Consider the following 12,884-nt stretch of genomic DNA (forward strand, 5'->3'; position numbering starts at 1 on the left):
AATTTCCAAGTTAGCCTGACATTTAAATAGCTTAAAACAATGACCTTTTGTCCTGCTTTCCCCGCAAAAATTTAATCCATTTACATCTTTCATTTTGATAAATTTAAATAACTGAATCATGTCCCCCCTCTGATTCTCCTTTGCTCCAGGCTATACATGTTAAGCCTATTAAGTCTGGTATCATAATCTAAATCTGAGAGTCCCCTTACTAATTTAGTTACCCTTCTTTGAACCCTTTCCAATACAAAAATAAGGTAACCTTGTCGTAGAAATGCAATAAATTAGTAGTACTGGATTTACCTTAACTGAAACCATACTGCAAACTAGTCAACAGCCTATTAGTCTTGGTCTTGATGACTTGTTTACTTTCTTAATTGACAAAAAGAGTAAAATATTATTCATGTTGCCGCAATACTTAGCTCTGCTGTCATTCTGCTCATGCTTGTAATTTTATAGTTTAATGTATGGTTAATTTTTATTTGATAGATTGTTTTACATTACAATGCAGCCGTTTATATTTTATTTAGTTGACGAACTATTTTGATCTGCCCCTGGTGGGCGATGCCCTAAGTTGATGCTAATGCACTTTCCTTCTCATTTCAGAGTGATGTGAAGGTGCAGAGCTTAGGCAGAAGACATGTCACAAAGGGAGGATGCCATCAAATTCGAGACAGGGCGTATTAAAGCTCTACAGGAAGAGCGCCTTCACATTCAAAAGAAGACTTTTACCAAATGGATGAACTCCTTCCTACAAAAGGTGAAACTCGAGTTTTGTTTTTGTGTGTGTTTTTTTTTTCAAAACTCCTGTTAACGTTTGATGTTTTGCAATCTTCCTTTTTATTTCTTCTGATTTATTGATTTATGTTTAGTTTATTTTATTTTCATTCATTAATTCGGGATCCCCATAAGAACTCTTTTGGGTCCCATGGCTCACCCTTTATAAAATTTGCCATCTCAAAAACGATTGCTTTACAAAACTATTTGCTTTCAATCTAGCAAGAATAGTCCTGTTTAATGCATGAGCTTCTTTGCATTATTGTTCTTACCTAAGTACTGTAATAGTGTTCTTCATATTTTGGTTTTTATTTTACTACCCCAATAATAAATATTAATTAGTTTTTTTAAAAAGTAGTAAAATCTTTTAATGTCCGTGTAATAGTTTGGTACCCTTCACGATATTTGCAATCGCAATACGAATTCCCTCTTTGACTTATAATATTTCATTAATATAAAAGCAAATCTAGAAATATGTATTTTGTTCTCGCATTATTTTTATGTATTACCATTTGTTCTGTACAAATGTTTCTATATTGAATTTCATTTTACTTCATCTCTTAAAAAGGTTTGCATAGTAAAAATCTATTGGTTCCATTGGGGTCTTTTTCCTTTTGATACCCTCCTGTAAAATTAAAAGATTCCCATCTTCCACTCACCAGTGCCTTTCATTGAAATAAAAAATAATTCTTTTGGAAACTTTTACTTTTGTGTTATATCATGGAAATGTGTAGAATTACAGATTTTATTATAGATTATGGCAAATTTTGTAATTTTTGATAAAATAATGCAATGTTATGTTAAAAAGAATTTTTAAAAATTAAAATAAAATCAAAGCTTCAGATTGAAAAAACATCTGAACTAGACAGTTCAGTTTGAATTTAGGATCCTTTATCCTGTACTAATCTGCCTTAGGCAGGAAAACCTACTCTCCCCCCCCCCACACTTTTGTCATTCATTTTACTTCAGCTTTAATGTACAAACATTTTGGTTTTTGCAAAAAATTAAGCAATTATTTTTTTTATCCATGACTTAACCTTTAGGCTACGGCAACTATACAATTATCTTTTCCCTCTCCCTACGGCTCAAAGCTTTCTTAGTTCCTTCCCCCCCCCCCCCCGAATAGGACAGCATAAAGGGGGCGATGTCCACTTCGACCGCTGAGCTCTCCGCAATACAGGGTTACTATAGTGGGACACTATACTTGGCTAGTCATCACTTATTCAATGGTTTGAAAATAATTTTTTTCCCTCCTTGTTCCTTATGGGGTTCTCTAGGTTTAGATTTTCTGTAAGTATATTTGGTTCAGTTTTAAAATTGAAATCACTGAAATAACGCTTCTCATCTAACCTAAGGCTAACGACAACAAAATAATAAATATCAAACTCTATTTGTGAGGTAGACCACTGGATTCAATAAATGCCAGATGTCCTTATCTGTGCGCTAAAATGCGGAGGTAAATAGCGTTCAACTGAGACCAAAGCCATTGTAAATACAATGTAGAATACCTTAGATTCAAGGGAGGCAACTTTGCTTTTCAGCTTGGCTATTCAGAAAAATGATGACACTAATACGTGTGTCCAAGAAAGAATCCACAATAATAGCGAACAATTCCTTGCTTTGATTTTCTGAGCAGGTGCAAGCGGAATATGCTTGAACACCGTATTCATTTACATAAAGAACGTTAGCGCTTATCTATCTTTTAGAGCATGCAAGGCACCCTTTTTTGTATATGAAGCTGGCGTTTCAAAGTCAATCACTGTCGAGTGAGATAATATGGAGAGACAGCCTACAAATCCCCTGATATCCCCATTCACTCTTTCTTCTAATTGTGGTTGAAATACCTCTAGTAATTGTTGAAGGATTAAGTTCCGCTCCCTTCACAATGCACAAGATAAATATCTGGGCAAATTTGTTTTAGATTCCAAGTCTTTCCTCTTTTCAACATTTCCTATTTATGTACTATCTTTATAATACATTTTCACTACCCAGTACGTTGTTATTTGTGAGTAAGAGAAGATAAGTAAAAAAAAAATTTGCATGAGTAAACAGAAAACCAACCTCTTTCTTCCATTTTTTACTGGCATAAACAGTTCCAAATGTAAGAATTAATTAACAGAAAAAAAAATAAACAGACATTAGACTCTCATTGAAAACTGAGTAAGATATATCAGGTGCTCTTATAAATCTTTTCACTTAACCTCTTTTTTTTGCGCAAGGAAGAAAGAGGAGCAACCGACTTTGACTTAAAAATTAACATTTTAAACCCCTTAAATACAAACAGGGGGAAAACTGAATGCACAAATTTATACTTTATTAACTGCTTTATAAGGCCATAACGTTTAAGAATTCCTAAGTTGAACCATAAAATTAAAAAATTCAGCGAAAAAAAAAAAAATCCTTTTAAACGTGCCCCGGTGTACCATACTTATTTTGTTTCATTCAGCATATCCTTAGTCCTTTTGACTTTCTACTGAAATAATATTTGCTATAGACAAAATATCAAGGAAATACATTTATATTTTCTAAAATATCAAAATTAAGTTTTTATGCTTTTCACGCAATAAGTGAACAATTAGATAGATTTTGAGGCGTAGCGAAGGGGGGGGGGGTAAAAACACCCCTCAGAGCCCTTGATTTTAACATTCTTGCCATCCCTAGTGCAATAACTTTTACATATGAAAAGGCTCGTTTTGAACAGAAAACCCCCTCCAGAAGATAATTCTGGCTGTGCTAGTGACTCTTTTTATTAAAAAAAAAAAAAATGAGCATTTAGTCTAACTTTCAATTTTCAAACCAAAAGATTCACGACACAGATTCTTAATTGGACCTCTCTTTCAAATTTATTGATTTTAGAATGTTTTCCATGTTTTGTTGAAACGGTATTACAAATAATTTTCAGTTAAAATGTAAATAAAGAAATAAATGAAACGTGGCAAATCGCAAATTGATAAGTTGTTTCTTATTCAGCATGATATTCATTTTCGAAAAGTTAGCAAAATAAGATATGCTTTTCAAGTGTTTAATTATTTTTATAAAACCATAACAAAAGAAATATTTTGGAGAATGATGTTTCTTGCGCTCTGCTCCCTAAATATCTACACTGCTTAAACTAAATAGGTGCTTTGTACTCAGTAAAATATGCTGTTATTAATTATAGGAAGCCTTACTATTGGGTTATTAAACAGAAAAAGGCTATCAAAAATTTTTCTTTCCTTCAAGTATTTTACTTCTTCTTTTCTTTCTCCCCTCTTTTTCGAAACTTCGCCACACATTCCTTCACTGGGAACAAAACTATGCCAAACGCCTCTGATTGACAGACCCCCAAAAGGGGTGTAGTGCGTTTCATTCATTTTCTCCCTGCATAGGCGTGTGTGAAAGGATTATCAACTGCGGGAAGTAACTGGAGGGGGAAGGGAAGGACTGGTACAGACGTTGTACCACAGCCGTAGGAAGAGAGCACTTTTTGTCGGTACAGCATATGTACCGCCGTTGGCTAAAGGTTAACTCCAAATGTCTAAATTTTATTGATGTTTGGAGAAGTAAAATTACATTTTTAAAAATGTCTCTAAAACTGCTTTTTTTTTTTTTTTTTTTGCTTAGATTTTTTGGTATCAGCTGCAAGTAAAAATATTTCATTTTTAACTGATTTTTTTTTTTACTGGCCAGTTATTTTATGAAGAATACTTCACCTAAAAATAAAGGGGATTGAAACTTCCATCAAACTGTAAATTAGCTAGATTACATTACTATAAACAATGTACTTATTATAGCTTATCAAATTTCATTTTGACCACAATCCTTGTAGTTTGTACGCCAATTTAAGTGTGCATATTGCTTTTTGTATCAAGTACTGTTTTTAACCTTATGACCTCATAATTTCAGGCCCGCATGGAAGTGGAGGACCTCTTCACAGACCTTGCGGACGGGAAAAAGCTACTAAAACTGCTAGAAATAATTTCTGGGGAAAAACTGGGCAAGCCCAATCATGGAAAAATGAGGGTACACAAGATAGAAAATGTAAATAAAAGTCTCGCATTCTTACACACAAAGGTAAGATGTTTTTCAATAAAATGTCCAGTGTTACCAGTTTGGGGGAAATTTCCCCGTTTTGGGGAAATCTGGTGCTCTCTGGGGAAATGTGGGGAAATGGATTTTGAGGAGAATTCTTTGGGGAAAATTTTTTTTTCTTGGGGAAAACATGGGGGGGGGGGAAACCTTAGGGAAATTTTTTTTCTCATATTTAAATTCGTGTCTTGACACCTGGTAGTTACATTGTTTGTACCAAACAGCGTTGGTTTAGCTTTGCTCAACTTTATGGAATTCGCATTTCGCATTATGTGGAATATTATGTTACGGAATTCGCATTAATGTCCTGCGTAAGCAACTAGTTGATACGTGAAACAGGTAAAAATAAGTGTGATGAAGAATGTTCTTGGATAAATATATATGAAAATTATCATAGTTTAAATGTACATACAGAAGCAGAGTAGTAAATGCGAGTAGAAAAAAATATTTGGCTATTTCTTATCTCTCGGTCAGGCGCTTGTACTTATGCTTGTGCACCCACACGGCTTTGCCTGTAGTAGAAAATTAAAAGGTCCTTTGGTTCTCCTGTACATTTACAAATAACGCATGATGAATTTCTTGCCAATTGGCTTGCTCACGTTACGGTTCCACGTTATGATAACTTGGTAATTTTCTTAAATATGGAATAGAAACAGAACAAAATCGAATTTTCGAAAAATCGCTTAAAAGTGTATAACCCTATGCTAAAAACTATGCGCGTCACAGAGATCCTGACAAACAGAGAGATATCCAGAGAGAGAGAGAGACTTTCAGCTTTATTATTATTAAAAATAAAAAAAACAAAAAAGTAAAAAAAAAAAAAAAATTGAATTTCGACATCTTGAATTCAAATTATATTTTTCGCAATCACAAGTGTGTGTGTGTGGGGGGGGATATGTGTGTTTGTGTCTGTGTGCAGGCATGAAAGTGTGGGTAGTTTTGTGTGTGTGTGTGTAGGTTTTTGTGTGTGTATATGTGTAAGTGTCTGTATGTATGTGTGTGTGTGTGTGTGTGTGTGTATGTATGCGTGTGTGTGTAGGACATGGATGCAACCTGGAGACGGCTTTCGCTAGAGGAGCAGCAGCGTGAGGAGCCCGCCTGTCCACGGTGATGGTGCGGAGGGTGGCGGTGGGAAAAATAAGCTAACATCAAAAACAGTCAAATGAAAGCAATAAGCAATCATGATTGCTCAAAAAAAAAAACGAAAATGGGAAGAAAAAAGTTGGGGAGTTTTATAGGAAAATTTGGTTTTTGGGGGGAAAATTTTTTTCAAGAGACAAAAATATCAGAGAAAGTCGATTCATTTTATGAAAATATTGGTGGAAAAATAATTTTTGAATTTGGGGAATTTTGATAGAAAACATCGCTTTTTGGGGAAAAGTTGGAAGGGAATTGTGGAAATCTTGATTTGACCATCTGGCAACACTGAAAATGTCCGTCATATAATGGTGATGGCATAGACTAATAATAAGAGTAGACCGAGCTATGGCAACCCTTTTGCTGCTCATAAACCAAACCATGTGACTGGTGGATATCCTAGCAACAGCGGGCGTTGATCGTAGCAGACGGTCAACGCCAGCGCGAAATGAAATAAATAGAATTGATGGAACACGGAAGAATGATCTTTTATGGAGTCCGATTTGTAAATTTGTTATTCTAAGTTGTAAATATTTTGTTAATATAGTGAGTTTTTTGTTTAGATAGCATTGTGCATTTTCTTTAGTCAATTTCAATAACCCTCTAAGCAATAAAAGATGCAAGCGACCAAGAAGAATCGGCAAACGGTAAGATTTTTACCTACAGTTTCAATTTAAGATACCGAATAGTACATTTTTGCGTTAACGCAAAACGTTTACGCCATTTCGTTCACGCCAACGCTGACAGCTCCAAATGAAATAAAAGTTACCGAAAACTGATCAAAAACTATTACTAATGTCAAAATAATGCATAACTAAAAGAAAAGCAGTTCAATCTCTGCACCTGGAAGTTTCTTTTTAATGAAAACACATTGTCTTAAAATACATGTCGAGTGCCAAACTGTAGATAATTCCTGCCATCTAGCAACCATGCTGCCAAAGTCTTCGCCAAGCCCTTCCACTAGTCACATGATACATCTATGAATCAATTTTCTTTATCAGCAAGAATGAGAAAGCTCGGTCTACTCTTATTATTAGTCTATGGGTGATGGTTATTACCTTTTAACAAAAACATGCTTTATAATGTTTATACATTCTCTATACTTTTTTTCTTCAGTTAATATACAGATTTTTGAAATGTTCTTGTAGAACGAACATTTATACTAATATAGCTATTTCACAAGGGGGGGGGGGGGGGACCTTGTTTTCGATAAGATACTTATACTAACAAGTTTTACCATAATCCTACAAGCTCAGGGAAAATAAAAAAATGTTAGGAAAATTAAAATTCAGCCCAAAATGTTTTTTTTTTTTTTTTTACTTATCCAAAAAGTCAGTTTTCCATTTTTTTGGTAAATTAAAAATGGAGAGGAGGTGGGGGGATGCCATTTTTGAGGTGACTTAAATTATTTACCCAAACTTATCTTTTTTTTATCCCTCTTCCTCAGGTACGGCTGGAGAGTATTGGTGCAGAAGATATTGTTGATGGTAACCCCAGGCTAATATTAGGTTTAATATGGACTATCATTTTAAGGTTCCAGATTCAAGAAATTGAAATTGATGTTGTGAGTACTTGAAAAAATTTGTTTTACTCTTTTAATCTGAGTGAAAAGTTGCTCCAAATTTATTATGGATTTAATCAATTCCAATTATTTTCTTTCTCTATAGAATGAAGATGATGAAAGCAGTGAGAAAAAGTCAGCTAAGGATGCTTTATTGTTATGGTGCCAAAGAAAAACTGCTGGGTATGTATTTCAATATAGTTACGAAGTGTAGAAGAAATGAATAGTGCACTTTTTTTTGGTCTCAAACCAAAGTTAACTGAACCAAAAAGTAACAATAAATTGCTGATATTTTTTTTTAGAGTTATAAAATTTCTTTGTTCAAATGGATTGAGTTTATGGATGAAAAAAACATATCCTTAAATAATCCACTTTTTGATGAATCGCATAACTGTACGAACTTAACAGATTTTTAATTCACTTTAGCATGTGAGCAAAAAAATCTCTGCCGCTCTCTTCCCTAAAAAGGACAAGCATACTTTGAAAACTTACTTAAGATCGCTTGGCATCTTTAGGACACCTTTTTAAAGGATATTTGAAGTTATTTATATTTTACACTTAGAAAATCATTCATTTTTACCAGATGGATGAAAATATATACATTGAAAAAACACACACACACACATTTAGCAGTACAAAGTAAACATTTTTTGGTATTTTGCTTTCAAAAATAGTAAAAAAAAGACACACACACACATTTCCCACACTTGACTCGCATCCTACTTTGCTTTGATAGAAATCTGACAATGCTTGAAAAACCAACGCAGGTTTAGGCAATAAATTTTGAAAAGCAATTTTTATTTGCTTGTAGACAACCTCTTTATTTATATTTAATTGACATTGCTAGTATGTCAACAGATTAACCTTACTGAAAAAGGATACTACTTTTTGAGGCACCCATTTTTGTTTGTTTTTTTATAACCTGTTACATTCAAACATACTGTTCTCTTTTAAAACAATAGCTCCTTGCAGTGATATGGGAGGATAAAAACCATTTTCCAGAACAAAATATTTTTTCCCCACAACCTAGCCCTTTTGTTCTGCCATTGATACATTTATGAAACTGAAGAGAAGAGATTTAAATGAAAAAAATCACGAGAAATGGATATAAGGTTAAAATAAAAGTAATTATAAATAAATTGCTTTTTTTCTTAATCCTCTGCTCCCTTTTTTTAATTTTAAAGTCATTGAGATATCAATACAAATTATTATATTTTAAACAAGTGGTACAAAAGAATAATTACTGAGCCATTAAAACCGTAATATATAAAAAGTGTGAAAAATATGTGATAAATATGAAATAATATTTTCACATTTAAAATGACTGAAAAAAAAAAAAACCGCCACAATTTTTGATTTTTAAAACACCCTCCCAGAATTTTGGTCCGACTGCGCCACTGATTCCTTGAAATATTAGGTTCAGTGTTGAAAATTTATTACTACATACATCCTACATGTTATGTTGCTCTTTTTTCTCTCCAGCTATGCTGGTGTGAACATCCAGGACTTCCATGTGAGCTGGCGGAGTGGTTTGGGATTCAATGCACTCATCCACAATCACCGTCCCGACCTCATCAACTTCTCCGCTCTCCAGAGCAACAGCCACATACAGAATCTCAATAACGCCTTCGATATTGCCCAGAAGGAGCTGGGGATCCCACGTCTGCTGGATGCAGAAGGTACTTAACAATTTTTTTTTTTTTTGCTTCATGTGTATCAAAAGCTAATGTTTGTTTAAGAAATGGTTTTGAGTTCCTAAAATTGTGTGGTTTTTCTCAAAAAGTGGCATACATACATATATACACTGCTCAAAAAAATTAGGGAAGCACATGGTTTTAACAAAATTTAGAAAAATGTTATTCCGGAAACTAATTTCCAATAAAGCCTCCATGTTTTCAGAAAACATGAGAATAAAATGTAAATTTCGGAAGCAAACCAGCGTTTCTGTAGTCAAAAAGCAGAAAACAGATACAAGTGCTGAAATCATGATTTAACAGAAGCCCATTTTTTCACTGTCTGAGCGGTAAAATTCAACCATTCTTTTTTTTTTTTTTTTTGGATTGGAAAATGCCACAAGACTAATTCACCGGATTCCGTAACTTGACATTTTATCGGGGAACTGAAATCAGGGCAAACACAAGGTAAAACTGTAGCAGACAATGTTGGAGAGGCATAATTTCATGTTTGTTTCACTGTTCTAAGAGGAGTTAAGTTCCCACACAAATGTTTTCTGCTTCTTTTTTGCTGTATTGCATTTTATTACATGTCTATACTCCATTTTATGCCTTTGCAAGGCTACCTCACATCGGTTTCTTCACTTTTGTGTGATTGCTCCCCTAATTGCTTTGAGCAGTTTACACCCCAGAAACTCCCATTACCTGTCACATTTTGGACTTAAATGGTTTGACAAGTCTCTAAGGAGAGATTTATTCAACATTTTGAAGGTTACAAAAAACAATAAGAAGAACAATACAATTGTTGTACTTGCAAGATTTTGAGGCTTTTTGAAATAGTATCAGAATTTAATTGTGATAGCTTTCGTATTGGTTTCTGTTTTTATCTCTATCAATTTCAAACCAATTAGAAAAAAATTCTCTTGACCTATATTTTTATAAAAATGTTCTATATTTTTCCCTATTAGTGGAGTCTTGAGCACCATGTACCTTAAAAACTTGATGAATAAACTTAAATTGAGCGTGACCATTTCTTGGGTCAGAGGCTATAACCTAGTCAAACACAAGTCAGATTCAAGACTGTCAAATTGTTGTTCTCCAGTGTTACTTATTGATTTTTAAATTTTTTTTGAACTCTTATTGAAATTAATTTTTTCTTTCAGATGTGGATACCTCAAAACCTGATGAAAAATCTGTGATCACATATGTTGCCTCATACTATCATACATTTGCCAGGATGAAGAGTGAAATGAAGGGAGGAAAAAGAATAGCAAACGTAATTTCTTGTTTGTGTTCTATAATCAAGATGAAATTTTAATATTATTCATAAATGGATTTTTCCACTAATCAGCTGAATTTCAGTTTTGCGTATAGTAAAGTTCCGCATCTATGGTTGTTCCATTTTTTAAGTTTTATATATATATATATATATATATATATATATATATATATATATATATATATATATACATATAAGATAATAATACAGGATTTAACAAAAAAGCCATGTTTGTTTTGCCAGGGTTCGTACGCTCCTTCAAAACTCCTCCAATACTCCTTCAATTATTAAAAAATTTTGAAGGGCCCTTCAAACTCCTTCATTTTGGTTTTGACTCCTTATTTAGTTCAAGACTACATAATCTTCCTCTATAACAGAAACATAAAATACTTTGATTGACAACTAATTTCGTCACAAAGGCAATTTTAATGTAGTAATTTCGTGCATTTATTTTTTTCGATTTAAAATTGATCATAGTTAATTCATAAAAGTTGAAGGTGAAAATTTTATTAGAAGACTGAGACATTTCATAAGTGAAGTAAAACATGCTTAAATCGTGTTTGGCAATTTTTTCAAGTTTTATGATTATTGCTTTTTCCTCCACCACACTCTCAGCAGCAAAAGTCAAATTGTCTAATTATTATTTAAATATTTAAAACTGCATAAGTAAATGTACTACATTAAGTGATTGCGTTAAAAAAAAATTGTTTAGTTAATTGCAGTTATGATATTGTTAAAAGGGTCATCCACAAGTGATGTCATGCTTTGAGGAGGAGAAGGGTTCATGAAATTGTGACAGGGGGAAGAGAGAGGGTGACAAAAAGTGACATCACACAGTTATTGTAACAATATGTTTGTGAAAAATATGACGTGACAAGAGGAGAAGTTTGGGGTGAAGTGTGACACTTTGTGATAAAGGGTGCTGATGGTCAAATATATTGAAAAAAAGTGTGACATCATTTAATGACACTCCATTAGTACTCCTTCAAAATCTCATTTTACTCCTTCAAAACTCCTTCATTTTATTTCTGAAACTGAGTACGAACTCTGTTTGCTCAGGATGCTATATATTGTCTACTATTTAAAAGATTGCTGCTCAATTTCAAACATGCTGTAAAGTAATGTAAGCCAACTTTTCCATGCTCAAGTGAAAGAATACATACATTGTTTTCTATCTTTCTGCACCCTGCTCAAGAATCTGATTTTATTTATTGTTTCAAAGTTTTGGTATGAAGTAAATAAATTTTATTTCTTTTTATTATTATTAATCTTAGTTAGTAATTTATTTAGGAAATAGATGCTCTGTGTGTCCCTTAAAAATTTAGTGAATGGTCCAAAAAATCAGTTATAAAAATAAACAAAGGGGAAGCAGTTCTTAATACGTAATTTAGTGATAAACTTGTATTCTTTGAAAACACTTTTGTTTCCCTAGAGTTGTAAAATTAATGAACTAAAAGCCTTTTTCTCCAGTTAACGGGTTTCCCTAATTTTCAATCTTTAAATTTGCCGAATTCTGCTAGAAACTTCTTTGTTTTTGAGAAATCGCATGTATGTTTATTTCGTAGGATAAAAATTGTTAGCATTTCAGAAAAATCTCATCGATACTGGTTTTTAAATGAATAATAATATTTTTTGCCTCCAGATCGTTGGCCAGCTGATGGAAGCCGACAGGCTCAAAAGCAACTACGAACGTTTCACGACCAAGCTTTTGGAGTGGATAGAAGTCAAAACTAAACAGCTAGATGACAGAAACTTTCCCAATTCCTTGGAAGGCATTCAGAAAGAGCTTTTAAGGTTCAAAGAATACAGAACTGTCGAAAAACCACCAAAGTGAGTACTGATTAATTTTATTATTCACTAGGTTAATTATGTGTTTTTGTTTCAATTTGCTTCTAAGCCTTAGTGGGAGTGACATGAATTGTGGCACAGTGAAAAAAAAAGATAGCTATCGAAAAGGATAGTGAAGCATTTTTTAAAAGCATTATTTTCCGCCATCTCCCCTGCCGAAATTTTAAGAAAAGTCGCCAAATTTATAGACTTGGCAGGGAGTGGAAGGTGCCAAGCAACTTCAATATGTACATATAGGACATCCATCTGCAAGTGTGAAAAATATCTTCTATTTCTTACTCAAACTTATCGAATTTGGTAACTCTTCATAAAATTTCAGCAGTTTTTGAGGACTCATATTTCAATAATGGGGAGATGAGGGCAGAAATATTTTTTGTGTCTAAAAAACACATGATCACAATGCTCTTTGCTTTGCAACTTATTTGTATTTATTTTCATTATTGCACTATTGTATGGTTTTCTGGTTTGAAGAATTGATAGCATGAAATTTATTTTCAACCCATAGGGGAACCAGATTTTTTTTTTTTTTTTTTTCGACATTAAA

The 12,884-nt window shown here is 33.2% G+C and overlaps 1 protein-coding gene across 1 annotated transcript in view; it reads left to right on the forward strand.

The window, feature by feature from the left end:
- Nucleotides 1–629: 629 nt before the first annotated feature.
- LOC129226616 (spectrin beta chain, non-erythrocytic 5-like) overlaps nt 630–12,884 on the forward strand; it is a 130,930-nt gene continuing 118,675 nt past the window's right edge. Inside the window, exons 1-7 of the mRNA XM_054861245.1 lie at nt 630–757; nt 4,660–4,827; nt 7,427–7,543; nt 7,647–7,723; nt 9,023–9,219; nt 10,377–10,489; nt 12,135–12,322. Of these exons, the coding sequence (XP_054717220.1) occupies nt 638–757; nt 4,660–4,827; nt 7,427–7,543; nt 7,647–7,723; nt 9,023–9,219; nt 10,377–10,489; nt 12,135–12,322 (980 nt within the window). The 5' untranslated portion in view covers nt 630–637. The remainder of the gene's footprint in view (nt 758–4,659; nt 4,828–7,426; nt 7,544–7,646; nt 7,724–9,022; nt 9,220–10,376; nt 10,490–12,134; nt 12,323–12,884) is intronic.

The sequence above is a fragment of the Uloborus diversus genome, chromosome 7 (assembly GCF_026930045.1).
Source record: "Uloborus diversus isolate 005 chromosome 7, Udiv.v.3.1, whole genome shotgun sequence".
NCBI lineage: Eukaryota > Metazoa > Arthropoda > Arachnida > Araneae > Uloboridae > Uloborus > Uloborus diversus.